The sequence below is a fragment of the Dendrobates tinctorius genome, unplaced genomic scaffold (genome assembly GCF_039654945.1).
Source record: "Dendrobates tinctorius isolate UK_male_01 unplaced genomic scaffold, ASM3965494v1 ptg000104l, whole genome shotgun sequence".
Classification (NCBI taxonomy): Eukaryota; Metazoa; Chordata; class Amphibia; order Anura; family Dendrobatidae; genus Dendrobates; species Dendrobates tinctorius.
This window is the reverse complement of record NW_027361772.1, coordinates 3,841,710-3,867,442: the sequence shown is the minus strand read 5'-3', so window position 1 is coordinate 3,867,442 and position 25,733 is coordinate 3,841,710. Positions and strand designations below refer to the sequence as shown.

The following is a 25,733-nucleotide window of genomic DNA, read 5'->3' as shown; positions in this document are numbered from 1 at the left end:
GCTTGAAAGAGCAATAATTGTCTGGGTTCCATTCCGAGTAGTGAAGAGACCGGCTCGCATAGGCTATCACTCATTCTTTCTCCCCTTGCATTTGTGACAGGCCTGCCCCTAGACCATGTAAATTTCCATTGGTATGGAGAATGAAGGGTTGTGAGAAATCTGCATAGGCAAGTATTGGGGCCTCCATCAGGGCCATTTTCAAAGCTGGAAAGGTTTCTTCTTGACAGTTTCCCCACTGAATGGTTTGGTTCTTCGAGCCAGCCAGCAGTCCCTTTAGCAGCTCCAGCAATGAGTTGATTATGCAAGTGAAATATTTCACGAATCTTCGTTAGTACCCAGGAAGGCCCATACGTCTTTCACCTTCGTGTGGGTGGGCCACTCTTGCACAGCCGCCACCTTCTCATATGCAGGTCTTACCCCTTCACTGGACACAACATGCCCCAAATATTCAATCTGTTTGCAAAAGAGATCACATTTTTGAGGCTTCACCTTCAGGCCGTGGCTCTGTAACCAACTTAGCACTTGTTCCAGCTGCTGGAAGTGTTCTTCAAAAGGTGGGCGCGTAGACGATGATATAGTCAAGATAGAAAGATAGATCAGGGTGGCCTCGAAATCCAAATCCCCCAGGCATCTCTCTATCAAGCACTGGAATGCCTCGGGAGCATTAGTCAGGCCAAAGGCATACAGTTGAACTAGATTAGTCCAATGGGCAAGACAAATGCCATCTTTGGCCGGTCATGTTCAGCCAAGGGCACCTGCCAGTACTCGCTGGCCAGATCAAGGGAAGAAAAGTATTTCACATGTCCCTCAATCCTTGGTAATGAATAGGATTCCTGCACCGCACAGGCATTCAGCCATCTGTAATCGGCACAGAAACGTAAGGTCCCATCTTTTTTCAGACCAGAACAATTATTATTATTCTGGTCTGAAAAAAAGATGGGACCTTAAGTTTCTGTGAGCTGCCTACGGATTCTGACTTTCTCATATCACTCCACTCTGTAACATGTGAGCTAACATCTCCTTCATTTCTTTGTACATCTGGGGAGGTATGTGTCGGTATCTTTCCCAAACTGGCGCGGCTCACCCTGTAGGGATTTCATGAGCGATGGTCTGAGTGCAACCGAAGTCATGGCGGGCAAAGACCTCTTGATAACGCTCTAGCACATCTTCCACTTGCTGCACCTGCTGGAGTAATAGTCCCGTCAATTCAGCACACATCTGCTCTAAGTCCCTACGACCCTCCTTCGTGCTGCCAGGCGGGGGTTCTGGTGTCATTGTAACTGCTAGAGTCCAGGGATCTCCTCGCACAACAACCAGTTGTACTGCTTCAGATCGCATTAACTTTTCTGGCATTCCCAGGATCTGGGCCACTTCACTCTTAGGTAGAAAGGTGAGCTTGTCTTTCCCAAGGTTGACGGGCCGTACTATAACGTTGCAGTCTTGGACTGTGGCTAATGTCTGGACTACAAGCAGTCCAGGGGCACCAGATCCTATAACCCCTTCACTACCAAGGGTGGTTGCACGTTAACTCCCGGGCCAATTTTTACAATTCTGACCACTGTCCCTTTATGAGGTAATAACTCTGAAACGCTTCTATGGATCTCGGTGATTCTGACACTGTTTTCTCGTGACATATTGTACTTCATGTTAGTGGTAAAATTTCATTCAAATAACTTGTGCTTATTTGTGAAAAAAACAGAAATTTGGCGAAAATTTTTATTTTGCAATTTTCCAACTTTGAATTTTTATGCTCTTAAATCACAGAGATATGGCACACAAAAAACTTAATAAGTAACATTTCCCACATGTTTACTTTACATCAGCACAATTTTGGAACCAAAATTTTTTTTTGTTAGGAAGTTATAAGGGTTAAAAGTTGACCAGCGATTTCTCATTTTTACAACACCATTTTATTTTTACGGACCACATCACATCTGAAGCCACTTTGAGGGGTCTATATGATAGAAAATACCCAAAAGTGACACCACTCTAAAAACTGCATCCCTTAAGGTGCTCAAAACCACATTCAAGAAGTTTATTAACCCTTCAAGTGCTTCACCGGAATTTTTTGAATATTTAAAAAAAATGAACATTTAACTTTTTTTCACAAAAAAAATATTTCAGGTTCAATTTTTTTAATTTTACCAATGGTAACAGGAGAAATTGGACTGTAAATGTTATTGTGCAGTTTGTCCTGAGTACGCTGATACCTGATATGTGGGGGGGAACCACTGTTTCGGCGCATGGCAGAGCTCAGAAGGGAAGGAGCGCCGTTTGACTTTTACAATGCAAAATTGGCTGGAATTCAGATCGGACGCCATGTCACGTTTGGAGAGCCACTGAAGCACCTAAACAGTGAAACCCCCTCCCAAGTGACCCCATTTTGGAAACTAGACCCCCAAAGGAACTTATCTAGATATGTGGTGAGAACTTTGAACCCACAAGGGCTTCACAGAAGTTTATAACGTACAGCAGTACAATTAAAAAATCATATTTTTTCCACAAAAATGATCTTTTCACCCCCAATTTTTTTTTCCCAAAGGTAACAGGACCCTAAAAGTTATTGTGCAATTTGTCCTGAGTACACTGATACTCCATATGTGGGTGTAAATGACTATTTGGGCGCATGGCAGAGCTCCGAAGGGAAGCAGCGCCATTTGACGTTTTTGGCTGGAATTGAGATCGGACACCATGTCGCGTTTGGAAAGCCCCTGATGTACCAAAACAGCGGAAACCCCCCACAAATGACACCATTTTGGAAACTAGACCCCCCAAGGAACTTATCTAGATGTGTGGTGAGCACTTTTAACCCCCAAGGGCTTGACAGAAGTTTATAATGCCCGGGCGTGAAAATAAAAAAATCGTATTTTTTCCACAAACATGATCATTTAGTCCCCAATTTTCTTTATTTTCCCAAGGATACCAGGAGAAATTGGACCCCAAAAATTGTTGTTCAATTTGTCCTGAGTACGCTGATACCCCATATGTGGGAGAAAACTACTGTATGGGCACACGTCGGGGCTCGGAAGGGAAGTAGTGACGTTTTGGAATGCAGACTTTGATGGAATGGTCTGCAGGTGTCATGTTGCCTTTGGAGAGCCCCTGATGTGCCTAAACTATTTAAACTCCCCACAAGTGACCCCATTTTGGAAACTAGACCCCCCACGGAACTTATCTAGATGTGTGGTGAGCAGTTTGAACCCCGAAGTGCTTCACAGAAGTTTATAACGCCCGGGCGTGAAAATAACAAAAATCATATTTTTTTCCGCAAAAATGATATTTCTGCCCCCAATTTTTTATTTTCCTAAGGGCAACAGGAGAAATTGGACCTCAAAAGTTGTTTTGCAATTTGTCCTGAGTAGGCTGATACCCCATATGTGGGGGTAAAACACTGTTTGGGCGCATGGCAGAGCTTGGAAGGGAAGGAGCACCATTTGACTTTTTCAACGCAGAATTGGCTGGAATTGAGATCAGATGCCATGTTGCATTTGGAGAACACCTGATGTGCCCAAACAGTGGAAACCCCCCAATTCTAACTCCAACCCTAACCCCAACACACCCCTAACCCTAATCTCAGCCCTAACCCTAACCATAGCCCTAACCCTAGCCCTAACCCTAGCCCTAGCCCTAACCTTAACCCTAACCCTAATGGGAAAATGGAAATAAATACATTTTTTTAATTTTATTATTTTTCCCTAACTAAGGGGGTGATAACGGGGGGTTTGATTTACTATTTATGGCGGTTTTTATATTTGGCAGCTGTCACACGCTGAAAGACGCTTTTTATTGTAAAAATAGTTTTTGCATCACCACATATTGAGAGCTATAATTTTTCCATATTTTGACCCACTGAGTCATGTGAGGTCTTATTTTTTGCGGGACGAGTTGACATTTTTATTGGTATCATTTTTGGGCACGTGACATCTTTTGATCGCTTTTTATTCCGATTTTTGGGACGCAGAATGAACAAAAACCAGCGTTTCATGAATTTCTTTTGGGGGGTGTGTTTACACTGTTCTGCGTGCAGTAAAATTGATAAAGCTGTTTTATTCTTCGGGTCAGTACGGTTACAGCGATACCTCATTTATGTCGTTTTTTATGTTTTGGTGCTTTTATGCAATGAAAACAATTTTATATAAAAAATAATTATTTTTGCATCGCTTTATTCTGCGAGCTATAACTTTTTTACTTTTTCGCTGATGATGCTGTGTGGCGGCTCGTTTTTTGCGGGACAAGATGACGTTTTCAGCGGTACCATGGATATTTATGTGTCTTTTTGATCGTGCGTTGTTGCATTTTTTGTTCGACGGCATGATAATAAATCATTATTTTTTGCATCGTTTTTTATTTTTTAAGCGGTTTGCTAAAGGGGTTAACTAATGGACAGTTTTATAAGGCGGGTCGTTACATACGCGGCGATACCAAATATGTGTACTTTTATTGTTTTTTTTTATTTCCAAAAAATGAATTTATTAGGGAATATTTTTTTTTTAATTTATTTAACGATTTTTTTAAAATTATTTTTACACTGTTTTTTTTTAACTTTATTAGGTTGTCCCAGGGGGGACATCACTGTCCTGTGACAGATCGCTGATCTGTCACATCACAGATCACTGTGACAGATCAGCGATCTGTCACAGGCATAGACACAGACTTCCTCATGCCTGCGCTTTGCAGGCACTGAGGAAGCCAGCTCCCTGCAGACCCCCGAAGGTCCCCATCGCCATCTTAGATTCGGGGACATGCAGGGATGGAGCCCCCCGCAGCAGCGCTGCACATTGCGCTGCTGTGGGGGGCTCAGGGAAGCACGGAGGGAGCCCCCTCCCTGCCGATGCCTCCCTTTAACCCCCGGTACACCGCGATCGTGTTTGATCGCGGTGTGCAAGGGGTTAACGTGTTGGGGGCGGTCCGTGACCGCCCCTTACACATTGTGCCAGGTGTCAGCTGTGATAATCAGCTGACACCCGGCCGCTATCAGCGGCGCTCACCACGTGGGCGCCGCTGATCGCTATGATGTAATATTCCGTCCATGGGAATTAGGTCCCAGGTCACATGGACGGAATATTACATCCATTGTAGGAAAGGGGTTAATGTTGACTCTATTTGCACTTCCACCCCCTCAAAGGGGTGACCAAGCTTCTACTGGTAATGTGAGTACTGTTTGGCCAGGCGGTAGGGTAGATTTCACAGCCGCAGGAACCATCACTTTCCCCAAGACTTTTCCTTCCCTGAACGTCCCCTGAGCTTGGGTAACACGGATCAGTTGCGGGAACACCTTCCGTTGAGGGGTTCAGGGGCTCCATTGGTTCAAAAAGGGCTTTCGTGGCTCATTGATCAGAAGCTGTCCCATCTCTTTCAGTACATTCATTGCGAGAGTCATTACGAGCCGCAGCTGATATTCCCTGTGACCAAAATGACCCCTTTACGGCCTACATCCTTCCTGCTCACTCTGATCTCCATCCAGACCACCCCGGCGACCATAATAGGCAATTGGTTGGCTGCTGTCAATCTAATTACTGGCCCCCACTCTGGCCGTGATACTTCTGGGAAATGTCTGAAGTAAGCTTCTGGCATGGTGGTCACCTGTGACCCAGTGTCAATCAAGCAGTGAACAGCTCGCGCATTTACTTCAGCCCAGACAGTAGGGCTCGCAGAAACTATGCCTTCAGGACTTTCTTCTCCTTTCCTTTGTCTTTCAGGCTCCTGGCTGCATCCTTCAGCCATGGAGCCCACTGGTTTAACGGCTCCGTGGAAGGGACCGACCTCATCTCGCCCTTCCTTGAGCGTAGTGTCCTGTCTTTCCATATCTGTAGCAAGTCGGGTCCCCTTCTGCACTAAGTGGTCTCGCTTCCTGACGGGGTCCGATGGAAGGGCGGGTCCCTGCACCACTCCTATCTCTTGGTGAGGGGGCTGCTCTCGACGGTTCTTGGGCCGGAGCAGGGGCTCTTCTGAAGATGGATCATTCACTCCGCATTTCTTGCTTTTCACTCCAAATATCTCGGGCCCACTCCTGCTTGGTATAGGTACTTCATTGCTCCAAACCATCCCTGCTAGGGCCGCCACCCCCTGTTCCTGCTCTCTCACGCACGTCTCTGCCCCTACTTCTAATGAGGTCATACGTGGGCTAGTGCACAGGCGTTCTCGCAAAGACTGCTTAAGTGGCATGTCACTGAGACCCGACACAAACTGATCTCTTAATATCCTATCAGGGGGCCCCACTCCCATAGTCCCCACATCATCCCTGTTAGTGATGTGCGTATGCACTTCCTGCAACGCATTGATATACTGAGCTCTTCCGGCTTCTCTGCCTAACAAGTCAGCCTCACTTCTGGTGGCAGCGGGCGGTTACTGGTCTTACCCGCTGAGCCCCTAGTCCGTTATGCTGCAGTGCAGCAGAATGGTGTTCACCGCAATCCTCCACTCGGCGTGCGTTCCTTTGCACGCCCGCCGAAACCTGGGAGTCCTCGTCGCACCCGGCCATGACCGCTACTATGCAGTCTACCTTTCCCCACAGCCCGGAGCCGGTCCTCTCTGACCACTTCTTTTCCCGCACAAACGCTTTTATACCTCCCTGACTCGCCACGCCCCTTCTACACAGGTTAAGGGTCTGCTCAGTCTCCAATCTCCTTCCCCCTGCAACAGTAGGTTCGGCCCCAGCAGTTCCGGACCCAGTGCCTTGTCAGCACCCACAGTCCAGTCTTCTCCTCTACACCATCACTGATTTTATCAGACAAGGGCTATCCATGGTTCTCACAAATAGATCTTGTACCCAGAGATGTATCTAGGCTTTCTGGCACCCAGGGCAAGAATTCGGTTCGGCGCTCTCCCCCCCCCCCCCCAAGCACGCATGCGATTTGCACACTTGGTCATGTACCGACGAGCTCCTCTTTCTAATGCTCTCAATGTTCAGTGGAAAAACTAAGAGAAGCAGGAAGAGAAGCTCATCACAGGACCTTAAGTATGAAAATTGCATATGAGTTCTGAATTCTCACAACGAATGCACTGCACACTTTTAGGATTCTCCTGTACCGGTGGCAAGAGTACACGGTCATGTCAGCACAAGCATGTGATTTATATACTTCTGGCCACATTCCGACTAGACGTGCCCGGCCTCGCTCCGTTCATTTTCATTGAGTGAGGCCACACGTCTAGTCAGCATGTGACCACATGTATGTAAATTACTGGCATGAGAGAATCCTAACAGCGTTCAGTGAGAACTGTGAGAATTCAGAAGTCTACAGTCACATAGAATGACTGCAGACTCATCACAAACCCCTTTAATGTTCCTAACATAAATAAAACATGAGAATAAGTCAGTTTCACAAATAATATTTACTTCCAGGTACCTTATAGAGGACGTTGTCGCTGGAGTCGTTCTCCTTCTTGTCCAGACCCCGTGATGAGTTTTCTCATCCACAGCTCATCTCTGCAGACTTCCATCTTCTCCGGTCTTCTGCAGCAAATCTCCACACGACGCCCTTAAAGATAGAAGTGTCATTATAATGCTCCTGAATAAAAATATGTGCAATATACTGTCGCCTCACACTATTCACCTCCCTCCTCATACTGTCTCCTCTAACATCCCCCCTGCTCACCATACTGTCTCCTCATATATTTACCCCCTCTCTCTCTATACTCCCTGCTCACACATACCCCTGACTCCCCATACTGTGTCTGCACACATCCCATCACCCTCACTCCCCATACTGTGTCCACATACATTTTTCCCATCGCTACTCATACTGTGTCCACATACATTTACTCGTTCGCTCCCCATACTGTCTGCACCCATCCTCCCACTCACCATACTGTGTCTGCACCCATCCCCCATACTGTTTCTTCATACATACATACTCTTCATTTTGTGTCCTCAAATCTCCCCACACACATTAAATCCCCCCCATCCTCATGCCAAATCTCACACACACTAAGTACCCCCATCCCCATGCCAAATCCCTCCACACATAAATTACCCCCCATCCCCACTCCAAATGCCCCCACACATAAAGTACCCCCATCCCCACTCCAAATCCCCCCACACATAAAGCACCCAATCCCTACTCCAAATCCCCCACACATTAAATAATCCCCATCCCAACTCCAAATACCCCCACACATAAAGTACCCTCATCCCCACTCCAAATCCCCCCACACAAACCCCCATCCCCACTCCAAATCCCCCCCACACATAAAGTACCCCCATCCCTACTCCAAATACCCCCACACATTAAATAACCCCCCATCCCCATTCCATATCTCCCCACACATTAAATAACCCCCATCCCCACTCCAAATCCCTCCACACATAAAGTACCCCCCATCCCATTTGGCCCTCCGGATCTGCAGCAGTTTTCCATGAGGTGTACAGCACCATGTTATCCTATGGAAAACAAAAACCGCTGTGCACATGCTGCTGAAAATTCCGTGTGGAAATGCAGCGGTTTATTTTCCGCAGCATGTCAATTCTTTGTGCGGATTACGCAGCGCTTTTACACCTATTCCATTATAGGAATCCGCAGGTGCAAAAACGCAGGTGAAATCCGCACTAATTCCGCTAGAAATCCGCTGGAAATCCACAGGAAAAATGCAGGCATATTGATCTGTGGATTCTGCAGATTCTGCGCGGAAAGATCCGCACACGAATCCGCAATGTGTGCACATACCCTAACAATACAAGCGAATATAAGGCACCCTTATTTCCACACCTTATTCTCTAAAAGTGAAAAAAAACTGTAGAAGATTCTAAAAATCAGCAGCATACCCTAAAATCCTACAGATTTTCCTATTTAGATTTGATTCACTGCTGTGCAATAGGCGGAATCGGCAGAAAAAAAAATTCACCAAAATCAGCAATGAAATTTACAGGTAACAAATTGTGGATTTCGGTGCGGATGTTTAGGGCGGTTTTATAATGTCATTTTTATGCTGTGTGTAAGAATAGTAGGACAATACGTCGTTCTGTATCCATCATGTGATATATTGGAGATTTATTATTGCACGCTTAAAATGACCCCAAAGTTTGCAATCCCTATAAAATAAAATCAATTCTAGCAATCGGCTATTAAAGGTCAAACGCTATCTAACAATAAGCAACCGCTAGCGTCGGCGACACAGATTATGGTAATGATAATAGGGATCGTTCGCTACTGATTCTGCGGAGTGATATTAGACTGCAGTGAATATATAATATTATGCATATTATACTAATATTCACTGTAAAGTGCTGCGGAATATGTTAGTGCTATATAAAAATAAAGATTATTATTATTATTAATCCTACCCAGCGTGCCAGGATTTCACAGTGCGGGGAGAAGGCGGATATTATACAATGACTTTGGTAATACTGTCTGATCCGCAGTTGGCCCTCGTCCCCCTGTGCCCTGGCTGGCACTGTATGTGCATAACTCTCCCATGTGTTTGCTCTGGATGAATGGCAGCATGGATTGTGGGCGAGGTGGAGATATAGGGTCAGGGCCAGCCCCGTACTGTGCGATTGGTGGTTATAGGGTCAGGGCCAGCCCCATTCTCTGTGTACAAGAGCAGCACACTGGCAGGCAGCTTCCCACAGATTCTGCAGCTTCCGCACAGTTACAGACATGTGGCTTTATGTTGTAGCCGGGGTCGTCCTCATCTTCATCGTGGTAAAGTCATGGCTGGGTAGTCGGGGTCCGAACCCATTTGCTGTGGACACCCGGAGACCCCCAGGACCGGTCGTATTTGATAAGGCAATGAAGAGGAAAGTGATAAAGAATGGTAAGACGACGCAGCCTATACCCATCTCTGGCTTTGTGTTGTGATGCAGGTAGGCTCGGACTGGCCCACAGGGTAACAGGAGAATCCCCCGGTGGGCCCCTGTGCAGATCTGGGCCCCAAACCCCACTGTATGGGCAGTACTTAGCATAATTCACTCTGTACAGAAAAAAGCCGCATCTCCTCATTCATTATCCAGACTATTGAGTTTATTATTATATAAAGATGTAGGTACATAGGGTAGTGTACTATTTGCATGCAGGTGAAAAGCGGACCCCCCCAAAGTCAATGTTCCTGGTGGACCCTTGGCACCCCAGTCCGACACCGGATGCCGGTCTGTGTTTCCTCTTTCGGAGACCCCCTAGAGAGACTTACGGCGCTTTTACACTGCACGATTATCGGATACGATCGTTCCTAATAATGATCGTTCGTTCTAATCAGGCTGACCCGATCACCCAAAGAACGAGCAGAACACACAATCGTCGGGTGAGATGATCTTTCAGTTTGCACTAAAGATCATCGTTCTGGGCAGCGCATCCTCCAGTGTAAACAGGACCTGTGCTGTTGAGAAGGGCAGCCTATGAGCCCAGAATGATCTATTACTGATGGTTGTGTGCGCATCAGAGGAGCGGTCAGCCTTTTTAAACAGGAGGTCAAACGTGATGCTGGTCGGTGATCGTCCGAGGCTGCTCGTAACACAGCGCAAATGGGCCCCTGTATGTCGGACAGTGCTTCCTGGGGAGAAAGCTTGTATAATTGAATCAAACATAGCTCTGCTACATCTGACAAACACAGCTCTGCTACATCTGACAAACACAGCTCTGCTACATCTGACAAACAAAGCTCTGCTACACATGCAAACCGGCTAATGCTGAGACTGCACGTACTGCTTCTGTAACCATGGTAGATCAGGAATATATAAGTATATGAGCACTTCCCTGTGTTACACCATCACACAATCATGCGACAGGGAGATCTGACTCCTGTGCCAGTGCATTATGGGCTGTGTGTGCAGTTCCTGTGTCTAACATAAGGGGCAGCAGATCTCACTTGTAATCCTGCTAGAATGCATCACGTGTTAACTAAAGGGTATGTTCACATGTGGCTTTTTTGCGGTTTTTTTTTTTATCTGAAACATTGCGTAAAATTCATGCGGTTTTGCCTCCGTTTTTTCTTTTTTCCATTCATTAGAATACATATAAAAAATTGACATACTGCAGATTTAAAAAAAAAAAAAAAAAAAAAAAAAGCCCAGCAGCTCAAAAAAGAATAGGAAATAAACCGTGTGTGCATGATTTTTTTTTTTTTTTTTTTCTTAAATCTCATTCACTTTGGTGGTACTGTGAAAACCTGTCAAGTGTGAACATGACCTAAAGATGCACTGAAACAGGCGGATCTCTGACCGCTAACGCGCCACAATCGAGACGGTCGATTGTTTTACAAACGCTACTAATACGATTGTTCGGTCCCCGCACAACATCATCTCTGTCTGCATAAATGCCCGGAAAAGGATTTAGTACATAAAATATGTCTCCCTAGGAATAGTGGCTCGAAAGTTTTCCAGCAAGGAATGTAAAATCACCAGTGGAGAAAGTTATCGCTGTTGTGTCGTTGGAAATTTTTATTAACTGTTTCTTAGTTGCAAATCTTCTAGAGGTTAAAAAACAAAAAAAAAAACCACACACAGAGGCCCTGATTCATTATTTGCGAGTGGTGCACCTGGTTCATAAATTTTGTGCAAAGTCAAAAATTTTCTTTTATTTTTGGCTTTAACCATTTTTTGCCACTTTTTAGTGTAAAAAGTTGCGCTTTTTTTTATACAAAATGATGCAAAAAAATTCTGGCTTATATAAAATACATAAATAATTATTATAAAATTGAGGTGGGGAGGGGGAGTACAATTGCGCGGATGATGAATAAGGTGAGAACATTTAGAATCGAGCTAAAAACAAAAACAAAAAGAAGTGACATTAAATAGAGAGAATCAGTACCGTTATGCTGATCAGAGTCGGATCCAATTCTCTTCACTGAGGAGAGTATGAAGAGTAAAAATTTCTCCATTGTATCAGTGCGCGGAAATCTTACTGCAGTCAGATGTCGTCCGAGTGCAGTCCAATGTTTTCCACGCACTCCTTTACGGACATGGCCAAGTGCTGTCCAAATATCTTATTAAACTCGACAGACAGCGATTCTTCCCTTTTATTTTTTCCTTGGACAGTCTGTGTCCTAGGCAAACTTCGTACATGTGCACAGCCCCAAAGGATTAGGCCGGTATCACACTTGCGAGTGTGATGCGAGAAATTCACAGGAGTCTCTTGCATCAATACCCGGCACTGCCGCCGACACTCTGGAAAGGAGTGTGCGGCTGCACAGAAATAGAGTGCCGGCGGCAGTGCCGGGTGTTGATGCGAGAGACTCCTGCGAGTTTCTCGCACCACACTCGTAAGTGTGACCCCGGCCAAACATTGGTCTTATGTAAGCAAATAGTCTTATGTATCCATGGTTATCACCGCTCATTTGATGACTGTTAGTTAATTAGTTGCTAGTAGTTGTAACCATGGATACCTAAGCTACTGCAATCCCTTGCACATGGGGTAAGCAACATATCTAATCAGAAGAACTATACTACATTTCTAATTGGAGGTGTTTGCTAATATTATTATCACCTACTACATATTGGGATAGGATCTTGGTGATGAGAATATCCCTTTAAGTCCTAGGTGAACACATTTGTGCCTACAAATTGCACAATGAGGGAGAGTTATCAAAATTCCGGAAATGTAGAGCAGCTAACAAGTGTAAGCAGTCAGGACTTTAAAAAAAAAATGGAAGCAAGTAGATCATATCAGTTTTGATAAATTTCCTCCACAGATTCATTGCAGACGACAACAGACCATAAATGAACGTATTGTTACATAATGATGGATAATCATGATCTTGGAGCGCTCTATCACCAAAACAAGAACTATCAGGCCATGTTCACACATTCAGTACTTGGTCAGTATTTTACCTCAGTATTTGTAAGCCAAAACCAGGAGTGGAACAATCAGAGGAAAAGTATAAGAAACCCGTCACCACTTCTGTGTTTATCACCCACTCCTGGTTTTCACTTACAGATACTGAGGTAAAATACTGACCAGATACTGAACGTGGCCTAAGCCATAATCCCAACTGTCTGTACAGTCAACAATGCAGAGAAAATTAAAGAAAAGATTCACTCAAATTGTGACAGTCAGATATGTGAAAGCGGCCTAAAGACCCCAATACACATAATCAGCCGAAGCAATCAGTGTTGGCGGATTTGGTGAACATTCTGGTGTCTATGGGGGCCTGGACAACTGATTTTTGGGGAAAATGGCAATCAGGCATTTCATTTTGGACTGCTGATAGGGGACTGCTGGACAAATCTGGCGACCGTTCTCTCAGGCCACGTTCCCACGGTCAGTATCTGGTCAGTATTTTACCTCAGTATCTGTAAGCCATAACCAGGAGTGGGTGATAAATACAGAAGTGGTGACGGGTTTCTATTATACTTTTCCTCTGATTGTTCCACTCCTGGTTTTGGCTTATGGATCGCCCGCCAGGGCAGTGGGGTACTCGGTACAGGGCCGGTATCTCAGAGGGAAGTGTCACAGTAGCGGTGACCTGGTCCGTGGCCCTGGGCATCCATGTAAAAAGGGGGTAAAGCGTGGCTGGTTAAAGTTTATGAGTGGATGATACGTGACGCCACCTGTGGTGCTCGCCAATAAAGGGGTTAAGCCGATGCTGCAGACAGATCCTCTGGGACAGATGGTGTGGTGCAGCAATGATGGTGTAGCCCTCCACAGGTAGGGCTGCAGTCCCAGGGTAGGTGTTGAGGAAGAGGGTGTAGTGTCTGGCACAGAGATGTAGCAGTGCTGGAGAGTTTGCAGGAAGAAGGCAAGGACACAATAGGGTGCAGTTTCTTTTACCTTTACTTTGCTTGGTAAATGCAGTCCAGAATTACAGATGGAAGAGAGGCTGGCCAGCCTGGAAGCAAGTTAGGAATCTCTCTATCAGATGGGTTGTGTAGTCTCCTTTCTAGCGCTTATCTTAGGTACTTGCAGCACGGTGTAACACTGAAGTTCCACTTGCTTGTTCTCATTTAGAACTCCCTCGTATGGCAGACAGCTGTAGCCTTCTTCTTCTTGCTCACCCGTTGCTGTTGTGCCTCCGAGTCTTATGTGGGAATAGAGCATTTACAGATTCCTATTCCTCCGGTTTCTGCTGCAGGAACATCAGTATCCATACAACCTTGGAGACCGGGCTCCAGATCATGCGCTATAGCAAGAAGTGAGCTCTAAACTCTGCTCAATCTTCCAGCTCCTCTCCTCACATCCACACACGTTGCCCTCTTCACAAGAACTCCTTAATTTCCCTTCCCGGCCCCAGAGAGTAGCTCTTCCCCCAGTTTTGGTTCAGAGCTCCCTCTGCTGGCCTGGAATGAGAACTGTGTTGTGTGTTGTGATTAACTGACAGAGAGACCCTTCATTGCTTCCAAGCATGACATCACACTCCCTAGGAGGAAGGTAATGCCACTGTGACGACCATACTCCTGGGGGCACCACATTCCCCCTAGTGCAATTCAGTACTCCCAGACTGAAGAAAAACATGCAAAAACATATTAACAAATGAACAATTGCAAATGTAACAAGATTTCCAAAAAGTGAAAAAATACAAAAACCAAAGCTCAAAAATAGTCGTGATGACGATTAGTCCAAGCGTCAATGTCCATGGTCCGTTTCCTGAGCAATTGGTAACTATGTACAAGTAGAGTTTTGGCCACACATAGTCCTGTGGTCCAATTGTCCCATCAAAACAAAATAAGATCTTCAAAAGGGGTTCTTACAGAGTCTCTGTAGGCACATAACTTGAACAGTTGCATATTTACATTTTACCATTTGTATAACTTATTTAGATACGAAACCTTAGGGGTGGTATACCTTGCGTACTACAGACAGACCTACGTAGCACTGGCATTGGTAAACTGGGTAGTAGCCGTCTACGAACTCTTAGACTCACTGTGGGCATGACAGATTCACCTCTGCAGGGCGAAGATTCTCTGACTCCACTGCTGGTGTGGCATCCGCTGCCTGAACTTCCTGATTTTCAGAGTTGTCTTGAGTCTCTGCTACTTCAGTTGCAGTAGGCTGGGGAAAGATTAGGACAGGAACTATGATGGCTTGATCCATTCTTGTCCAGTTTTCAGGAAATTCTCAGAGTACAGTGTTGACCTTTTCTTCTTCTTCTATAGGTTGAAGGTTGTTTTGTTCTCCCATCCTTTCCTTTAGCTGGTCAGGGCACAGTTTCAGATGATCCCTCGATACTGCTGATGATGTTTCTCCTCCATCCTTACTGATAAGGCACACTTTGGTGTTGTCGAAGTTTGATGGTAAGATGGTGTAGGGTTCAGCTTCCCATTGGTCATCCAATTTATGCATCCTTCTTTTCCTCTTTAGGACTTGCTCTCCTGGTGACAAGGGAACTGCAGGTGCATGTTGATTGTAGTTCTTTTCTTGTTTTTGTCTCGCCTGCGCTAGACTCTTTTCTACACACTCTTGTACTCTACGGTACTCTTGCTGCCGCTCTGTATCCCAGTCAGCATCTGGTGATGTCACTTCAGGTGTCAGGACTCCCATATTCAAATCAATAGGCAGCTTGCCAGGCCTCGCTCTCATTAAGTAGGCTGGAGTGCAGTTTGTGGAATTCACAGGAATGTGATTGTAGAGGTCTACCAGATCTGTCAACTTCTCTGGCCACAGATTCCTCTCTTCCAAAGGCAAGGTCAAGGTCTTCAGTAGGTTGATCACCACCTGATTCATCTTTTCAAACATGCCATTGGTCTGTGGATGGTACGGTGTTGTCCTGATCTTCTTGCAACCGTACAAGTTACAGAATTCCTGGAACACTTCCGCCTCAAAGGCTGCACCTTGATCTGTAAGCACTCGCTCGGGATATCCGTGTGGTCGACAAAAGTGCTGTTGGAATGCTCTGGCTGCTGTCCTGGCTGTTTGATCCTTGACTGGCACGACTACCAGAAATCTTGAGTAGTGGTCAACGATGGTAAGAGCATAAATGTAGCCTGAACGGCTTGGAACCAGCTTCACATGGTCCAGGGCTACCAACTCGAGTGGCTGTTTGGTTATTATTGGCTGCAAAGGAGCTCGCTGGCTTTTACAGTCCTTTCTGCGCAGGTTGCATTGTCCGCACTCACGGCACCAATTATCAATAGCCTTCCTCATACCAGCCCAGTAGAATCTCTCCCGGAGCAAGGCCTCCAACTTCTTCCATCTGAAGTGTCCAGCTCCATTGTGGTATGCTTCCAAGACCATTGATGCCTCTGTCTTTGGGACTACCACTCGCCAGACCAACTCATGAGTGCGGGCATTGATACTCCTCCGGAACAGCTTTCCCTCATAGAGGAACAGCCGGCCTCTCTCCTTCCACAACAGCTGGGTTTCTTCAGGAGAAGCTGGATCTGGGCGTGAGTCAGCTTGTGACAGTAGCTCCTTTACCAGGTAGACTGTGGGTCGCTATCCTGCGTTTCTGCCCAGTCATGATGAGGCAATGGATTGAGGGTGGCCTCTTTCACGATAGACCGTCTGTTTCTCACTCGTTGGGCCGCAATTGGCCGGTGGAATTGGCCTCTATTTCTTCGAGTGCCTCAGGGTCTTCTCCTGCATCTGGCAGATTAGGCATTCTGGACAGCGCATCAGCATTGGCATTCTTGTGCCCTGCTCGGTACTTGATGGTGAATTCATAGTTAGACAGCCGGGCCATCCATCGCTGCTCCAGTGCACCTAGTTTTGCAGTTTCCAAGTGAGTCAACGGGTTGTTGTCCGTGAAGATGGTAAACTTGGCTGAAGCTAGGTAATGCTTGAATCGTTCAGTCACCGCCCAGACTATGGCGAGGAATTCCAGTTTGAAGGAACTGTAGTTGTCAGGGTTCCTTTCAGTGGGACGAAGCTTCCTGCTGGCGTAGGAGATCCCTCTTTCTTTGCCATTCTGTACCTGTGACAGTACTGCTCCAAGTCCCACGTTGCTGGCATCAGTATACAAAACAAATGGTTGGTCATAATCTGGGTAGGCCAGAACTTCATCTCCTGTGAGAGCCATTTTCAGTCTAGTGAAGGACCTCTCCAGTTCCTCATTCCATTCAAATGTAGTACTCTTCTTCTTGGCTTTCTTGGGCTGGCCCACCAGAAGAAGTGTGGCTATCTCAGTGAATCCTTTGATGAACCTTCGGTAGTAACCTACCAACCCGAGGAATTGACGTACCTCATGGAGGTTGCTGGGCTTCTGCCAGTCCTGGATGACGGTGACTTTGTCAGGATCCGGTGCCACACCTTCTGCACTCACTACATGACCGAGGTACTGTACCTTGGGCTTCAAGAGGTGGAATTTGGATGGTTTCACTTTCAGGCCAAAGTTGGACAAGGCTTCAGACACCTCAGCCAGGTGCTTCAGATGGTCTTCATAAGTCTTGGAGAAAACAATGACATCATCAAGGTACAACAGGACTGTCTCAAAGTTATTGTGTCCAAGACAGCACTCCATTAGCCATTGAAATGTCCCTGGGGCGGTGCAGAGCCCGAATGGCATGTATTTGAACTCGCAGAGACCCATTGGTGTAGTAAACGCTGTTTTCTCCTTGTCTGCCTCTGCCACGGGAACCTGCCAATACCCACTAGTGAGATCTAAGGTGGAAAAATAGTTAGCAGTTTTAAGTGCAGCTAATGACTCTTCAATTCTGGGTAATGGGTAGACATCCTTATTATTATTATTTATTTATATAGCAACATTGATTCCATGGTGCTGTACATGAGAAGGGGTTACATACAAATTACAGATATCACTTACAGTAAACAAACTAACAATGACAGACTGATACAGAGGGGAGAGAGGACCCTGCCATTTCGGGCTTACATGCTACAGGATCCTTATGTGTAATGCTGTAAATTTTTCTGTAATCAACACACATTCTCATGGTACCATCTTTCTTTTTCACACAGACTATTGGAGCTGCCCAGGGGCTACAACTGTCTTTGGTCACCCCAGCCTCCTTCATTTCCCGCAACATACTTTTGGCACATTGATATTCTGTTGGGGGTATAGGCCGGTACCTTTCTTTAATGGGTGGATGATCTCCAGTGGGGATATGGTGTTGAACCGCTTTTGCCTTCCCAAAGTCTAGAAGGTGTTTACTGAATACCCGCTCATATTCCTGGGTCACCCTGTAAACCCCATTTTTCTGGTATGAAGGGGTGGAGTCAGTTCCCACCTGCAGCTGCTGACACCACTCCTCCAGCTGCTTCACAGAGCCATTGTCCCCTGCCTAGTTGGATGAGACCAAGGGCTCTGCTGCCTGTATTGCATTGTTACTGACAGTAAGCAGCTTAGCAACTGTGGCATACCGAGGTATTGTGGCTTCCTCCTCCCCACAATTCAAGAGACGTACAGGTACTCTCCCTTTGCGGACATCAACTACCCCACTGGCGGTCAGGACAGTGGGCCGGCTATCAGAGTACACTGGCTCCACCAATGCTTGGTAATCCTTTCCTTTGAGGTTGATGGCTGCCCGACACCAAATCAACATTTCACATCTGGGGGTATCGCAATGGGGAAAGCATCACTCACTCTGACACTGACAATTTCTCCACCAGAGAGTTCTACCTGCTGTCTTTGCATCAGGGCCTTGATCTCCTTCTGCAGGACTCGTTGTTCACTGGAACCAGCAGTCTCGGCTACCTGTTGCAGCAAAACAATAACCTCGGAAAGACAATTTTCAATCACATTAGTACCTAGAGTCATCATTGGGTTACATTCTCGTCGATCAATGTCTACAACTATCAGAACTTGAGATTTTAACTCTACTCTACCCACTTTAATAGTAATCTCTTTACATCCTACTTGCGGTAAAGACTGACCATTGCTGGCAACTACTGTGTGTTCATCACTTGGGCCACGGGTAAGTTCGGAGTCAGCCCAATACCTCTGAGTATTATCTGACAGAATTGCAGGGGTGTCAATACTTTTGGCCACAACTGTACATACACACACTTGAGCTTTATATATTAGATATATATAATTTATTTATTTTGTTTATAAGTTCAGCATTTCCATACTCTTATACACTTCCTACGATCAGGTCGTTTTTCACTAAGTAATCAATGCAATAAAAATAAAGCGATGGTGGTTTTAACTTTGATGGAAGTGGTCACAGGGAAATTCTCTTCCAAAAGTTCTCCATCTCACCAGTCACTCTATTATTTTGATGATATGCAGCATTCTCATTCCCTTACTACAGTCTCTGATTTTTGTTTTGTTTTTTTTATAGTTTTCTCTCCTGAAAAAGTCCCGGATAAACTGGATGCCATAGTTATTGGTAGTGGAATCGGAGGACAAGGAGTTGCTGCGCTGCTCTCCAGGGCTGGAAAACGGGTACTGGTCCTGGAGCAACTGGGAAAATTGGGTGGCTGCTGCCATACTTTCAATGAGAAGGGTTATGAGTTTGATGTGGGTGAGTATGATATAATGGAGACATACCAATACTTAATATGCTTCATCAAATATAGTTATCCACAAGATAGGTGATAAGTTGTTGATCAGTGAAGGCCTGACCACTAGGACCGACCCCGATCAGAAGAATGGGGGATTTTTATCCAGGTTGTAATGGAGTGGCACCTCCACTCCATTCATTCCCTATGGGGCTGCTGAGCTCTGCCCTTGTTTTTTTTTTTTTTCGGCAGCCCAACAGAGAATGAATGGAGCAGCAGTCGGGAAGCCAACCTGCCACTCTATCTCTATTTTGTAACAAGGAGAAAGGTGCAACATCAGAGATAAACCTTCTCCGTTTTGCTGATCGGTACGGATTTCAGCAGTTGGACCTACAACAATTAGCAAGTTCTCACTGGATAACCCCTTTAACAATATCCTTTACATTCACTCTCAGGAATTCATTACATTGGGCAGCTGAATGAGAAATCTCCATCTCGGATTTTGATCGACCAGTTGACAGATGGTCAGCTTCAGTGGTCTTTAATGGACAATCCTTTCGATGTGGTGGTCCTGGGGGATCCAAACAATGGCCGTCGTTACAATATTAAATCTGGGAGAAAAGCCTATGGTGACGAACTGAAAAAGGCATTTCCAGGAGAGGAGAAGGCCATTGATGATTTTTTGCGTCTGGTCAAGGTTAGTAGAGTGCGGTATGAGGCCTCATATCACAGATTGTCTTAGTAAGCTACACAAAGCTAGGTCCTCCGGAGAGGAAGCCAACAGCACTCCTAGAAGGGATCCAAAGCAGCCCACACCTCCATTATATCCATATACATACTTCATATTGGATTATTATTTTTAGGGTTTCTCCAGGATGTTGGACAACCCCTAAAAATTGAAAAAAAATGGCTGTTTTTTTTTTCTGAATTAACAACATTTTTGACCATGGGTTGTCAATTATTACAACTCAGCCCTATGAAGTGAGAAAGCTAAGCTGCAATAACATTCACAACCTATGAATAGGAGTGTCACTGTTTCGAAAAGAAGCACCCATATTTTCCTAATAGTGGACAACCCCTTTACTTTCAACAGAAAGCCAGAAAGTGATCTTCTAAATGAAAAGGAATTTCAATCTCTGTATTAAATAAATACCGTAAATAAAAACAGTGCTCTTATTCTTACCCTGTTTTAAAGGTGCTTTCTGACTTGTAAAAAGTGGTATGTTAAGTAAAAAAGTTCTAATAATTTGCCCAACCGCCCTCATTCTGGCACAAATTGTGGCACAAAGATCTCCACTGGCATTGGAACTGATGGTGCCCCTTTATTTCATATAGTTATATTGTACAACGAGGCCTGTGATTGGCTGCAGTGGTTTGTTAACTGGAACGGGAGGATCATCCGTGGCACACCAATTCACCAGTCACCTGACTGCTGATTTGCAATAACATTCACTGCAATGTCAAACTTTTTTTTTTTGGTAAGTTGGACAACCCCTTTAAATGAAAAAAATTAAATGGTATTTAAAGGTGTACTTTCTTTTGCAAATGAATGGCCTTACTGGGGATGTCTATTATTAAAAGAGAAATTGGGCCAATATTGGGCAAGTGAATAAAGGTAGCTTCACTTAGAGTGCTGCCATTGCGGTACTACCCCTCCGGTCAATGGCCGGGATTGGATGCAGTAGTCACATATGTCCAGCAGCCAAGCAATCAAACACCAGCACGGATGTTGAAAGAAGCGATCTAGCGAAACGCGCGTCGGGGTTTTTCTCCTCCATGCCATCAAGTTTACAGGAATATATCTTGGATTTTTCATCTAAGCCTTTGGCTAGTTTACTATTTGTATTCCTACTACATGCACTTTATCCCCTTATGTGCACCTTATTAGCAACTCAGCCTGACATGTGTGGTACTTGGGATAAATCTTGTATTTTGGGACCTTTATAGCACTATGCACTTTGTTATAAACCAAGAACTGTAATCCATTTAGCATGATGCCCTTTACATAGTATACTGCGGTTCATGGATATGAATTGACGCATATTCAACTCAGCTTATTACATTTCTATTCACTTGGATTTTCTTATATATGTGTATATAGGGTTGGAAAATATAGTGTGTAATTTACCAGTGCCCCCTTTTGTGCATATGCCGTTTATGCGTCCTTTCTTGATTGCATGGAGCACTCTCTGCCATGTTCTGAATGATTTTGTATCTATATTTTTAGATTGTATCTAATAAAATTTTCTACCATTTTTATGTTTTGAGCTTCCCTTTTTGGATTTTTACCAGCACGGATTAGATGCGCTGAGGCTACAGAGGTCCTTTAACTAATTATTTTCTTATGTTACATTCTTCACCATTGGGCCATATTCTCTTGATCATACACAACCCATTTTAGCTGTCATAAAATATTTGGTTTGTTCAGCCAACACTTTGGTGGATTTAAGTGTTGGCTGAATCTAATTGTCATCTGTACCTTCTAGAAAGTGGCTGGTCGGGTCTCAGACATGGCCATCATTAAGGTGCTCCCTTTGCCGATCTCCCGATTCTTGTGTAGCACCGGCCTGTTGAAATGGCTCTCCCCGTTTTTCCGCTACACTTCACGCAGTGTGACCGAAGTTGTCAGCGAATTCACCAAGAACAAGGAGTTACAGACTGTACTAAGCTACATATTTGGGACCTATGGTAAGTGCCCAGAAATCTATGTACTTAAAAGAAATATTCAGGCTTCTTAACATTCACATACGTAATATACAGAATGACGAAAGTAGTTGAATATTAACATATGTCACTGTGGTAGAAACCAAAAGATCTATACAGATGTTGTCCAGTTCAGCAAAACATGTCTGTTGTATTATTCTTAGTAACAGCGACACCCTTGTCCCCAGGCTGTGACTGGTATTGCATGTCGGCTTTATTTAAGAGACAGGTGCTGAGCTGCAGTACTAGAAGCGGCTCATGGACAAGAGCACATACAATGTATGAGCTGCATTCATGGGATATGAATGGTGACATTGTGAGAATTTGCTGATAATGGTAAGGGTGTGTTCATTTGGCAAATGGCAGATAAGCCGAAAGTGCAGTGTAAATAATTACAGCATTTTCTCCTGTAATTACACAGTGGAGCTGAGGATATACAGGTACAGCGGCAACTGTACATTACAGAATCCCATAACATTTCACTACAGAACCTCTCCGCTTAGGGTACGTGCCCACGATCAGGATTTGCTCCGCTTAGGGTACGTGCCCACGATCAGGATTTGCTCCGCTTAGGGTACGTGCCCACGATCAGGATTTTCTCCGCTTAGGGTACGTGCCCACGATCAGGATTTTCTCCGCTTAGGGTACGTGCCCACGATCAGGATTTGCTCCGCTTAGGGTACGTGCCCACGATCAGGATTTGCTCCGCTTAGGGTACGTGCCCACGATCAGGATTTGCTCCGCTTAGGGTACGTGCCCACGATCAGGATTTGCTCTGCTTAGGGTACGTGCCCACGATCAGGATTTGCTCCGCTTAGGGTACGTGCCCACGATCAGGATTTGCTCCGCTTAGGGTACGTGCCCACGATCAGGATTTGCTCCGCTTACGGTACGTGCCCACGATCAGGATTTTCTCCGCTTGGGGTACGTGCCCACGATCAGGATTTGCTCCGCTTAGGGTACGTGCCCACGATCAGGATTTGCTCCGCTTAGGGTACCTACCCACGATCAGGATTTGCTGCGGTGTTGACTCTACGTATTTATATAGCGTCAAAACCGCAGCGGCCAGCTGTGACAGCATAGCGGATGGGATTCCTAGAAATCTCATGTCACCAGCAGACACTGATATGGGGCGTGGGTTTACGTGATGCATGGATTGACTGTGAGTTTATTGACCCGTATGTGCTTGTGAAGCTGTCGAGTCCAGTACAGGAGACCTGCGGCCGATCCGTACCAATGGCCTCATACTCACTGGCGATAAAATCGGACGATTGCAATCCAATTTTTAATCGGATTGCACTCTGACCCATGTTAGTGAATGGGTGACATCTCACTTGCGATTTTTTTTTTTTTTCTCAGCCAAAATCGGTCTGAGAAAAAAATCGCAGCATGCTGCAATTTGCAGCGATTTTGGTCAATAGAAGTCAATGGGTGCGATTTAAAAAAACGGACCATCTGTTTTCCGTCTGTTTTCAACGGATTACATCACCATTCTGTGGTATAGAACACTGTAAATGGTACTGTAAATGACTGTAGAAAAAGAGTGGCTGGGAAAAAAAAACAGATGAAAAACGGATGGAAAAATAAAAAAACGCATAGAAATCACATGACACTGGGATAACACTCCACCCTTTTTTCCAGTCCAGAAATCGGACCGTTTTTTTAATCGCCAGTGAGTATGAGGCCAATGTGTGAAACCGGCATTGGGGTATGTGCCCATGGCACCTTTTTAGATGCCAGGGTACCTGCATTGTTTGGCTATAGGAAGACGCTTTATGAAAACGCAGGCGGAATCAGACTGAAAAAGACTTTGTGTGCACATATCCTTAAGCGGTCGGAAGACCCTGCTCTCTGTGGTTCATCCCCCACATGCACAAAGGATCTAGAATATTAACGTCCATGATCCCACTTCCATCATCATTTGCCTTCAGTAGCTTTGTTTGGCGTCCCTCACATACATTAGTTTGCTGGCCGCACCCGAGTACTCCATATCCAGTGGGCCTCATTGAAAGGCTTTGTTAAAAATGTGGCCATTATTTTTCTTAATTGTGGCCTGTAACAAGACTGATTCTCTGTAATCTTCTCTTATACCAAATCCCTATTTCATCTAACGGAAGAGAACGTCTCAAGGGCTTGATATTTTTTAGTTTCTTTGGAAGTTCCCTGAAAGGTGCGGCCGGTACCCAGTGGAGCATTGTAATCTGGTTTGGCGTAAGTTTGGGTGTAGATCTTGAACTGTCAGACTCTATTATCTCCCGGAACAATGACATTCTTATTTGGGGTTCTTAGTTGAGGAGGTTTTATTCTTTTTAGTATCTGTTTAGCCTCTAATGTTAGTCATATGCATGAGGGAATAAGAAATGGTGCCTCTTCTGCCTCCTCAGGCGTGTTCCCAGACAAGGCCAGCTTTTCTCTACATGCCATACTGATCGATCATTTCATGAATGGAGCCTGGTATCCCACCGGTGGTGCCAGTGAAATCACCTACCACCTTGCGCCCACGATTGCAAAAGCTGGAGGAGCTGTTCTGTCCAGAGCAACTGTAGAGCAAATCCTGGTGAACAGTGATAAGAGAGCTTGTGGTGAGTACAGGCCATCCGTCCCGAGAAGCATCATGCACTGTGTACATAGACCTTAACGTTGCATTCTGTGCGCCCCTGCATCCCAACATACTTCTAAAGAAATAAAAAGTTATACACTGCTATCCCGGCCCATGAGCATCTATGGACCCATCCCTGCCACGTGGTCAGTTCAAAGAACACTGAAATTCAAGACCCAAAATGTTAGTATTACCTGTGGTCTAAATGGACACTTAGCATCTGATTTGTGAGAGGGAACCTCATTTATTAGTTTCTCAAATCTTTTTGAGCCTTAAATGGAATGTCGTCAGAAAATGACCTATTGTTTAAATCAGGTTTTTGTGTTACACGTCTTTATATATATATATAATCTAATTTTTTTGGCAGGCTTTTTATGATTTTTTTTTTTTTATATCGTGATCTTTGTTAAAAATCATAATCTTACTGTTTTCTCACTGACAACTGGGGCTTTTTTAAACTCGTACTTGCTGTTATTTCATGAGGAGTTTTCAGCAGTTTTCTTTTCGTTTTCGTTCTTCTCATTAGATTCTTCAATTTAAAATATAGCGTAGGAGCCTGTTCATTGTGGACAATGCACATGTGCATTTCCTGAAACAGGATGTTTGAGCCTACAAAATCCAAGGTGTAAAAATTGCAATATTTCTCATTTTTATTTTCAATAATGAGAAATTTTTAATTTTACATTTTTAATTATTATATGGGAAAAAAAAATGAACTAAAAAATCTGATGAAAACATATTGGTCATTTTCTAATAAAAGCATTCCCTTTTAAAACCCCAATATACGGAAATATGGCAACCTTTACAGAGTTATCACCCAACCATTCTAGACTGTAAAGCTGGATGGCAATCCTCTGAGAAGTGCAATGGCAGCCATGATGGCTGTCATATAGCTATCATAAGTCTTTGTCTTGCTCCTAAATCCCAAGCAATAATAATGTAATTTAAATCGTAGTAATATCTTTGCTTCCGTCAGAGGAATTGTCAATAATTTACTTCTTTTTGGTGTTCCTGTAGGTGTTGTCGTCAGAGGAAAGGGCATGGACCCCATGAATATTTTTGCTCCAATTATAATTACCGATGCCGGGATCTTTAACACATATGAGAAGCTTCTGCCTCCTGAGGTTAAATCAATGCCAGGTAAGTGGAAGCACTATTTTCTTTTT

General features: G+C 44.8%; 1 protein-coding gene across 1 annotated transcript in view; it reads left to right on the top strand.

Annotated features, from left to right (window-relative positions):
* Positions 1–9,534: 9,534 nt before the first annotated feature.
* RETSAT (retinol saturase) overlaps positions 9,535–25,733 on the top strand; it is a 37,242-nt gene continuing 21,043 nt past the window's right edge. Inside the window, exons 1-6 of the mRNA XM_073588609.1 lie at positions 9,535–9,753; positions 19,106–19,288; positions 19,721–19,962; positions 21,752–21,953; positions 24,353–24,550; positions 25,585–25,707. Of these exons, the coding sequence (XP_073444710.1) occupies positions 9,597–9,753; positions 19,106–19,288; positions 19,721–19,962; positions 21,752–21,953; positions 24,353–24,550; positions 25,585–25,707 (1,105 nt within the window). The 5' untranslated portion in view covers positions 9,535–9,596. The remainder of the gene's footprint in view (positions 9,754–19,105; positions 19,289–19,720; positions 19,963–21,751; positions 21,954–24,352; positions 24,551–25,584; positions 25,708–25,733) is intronic.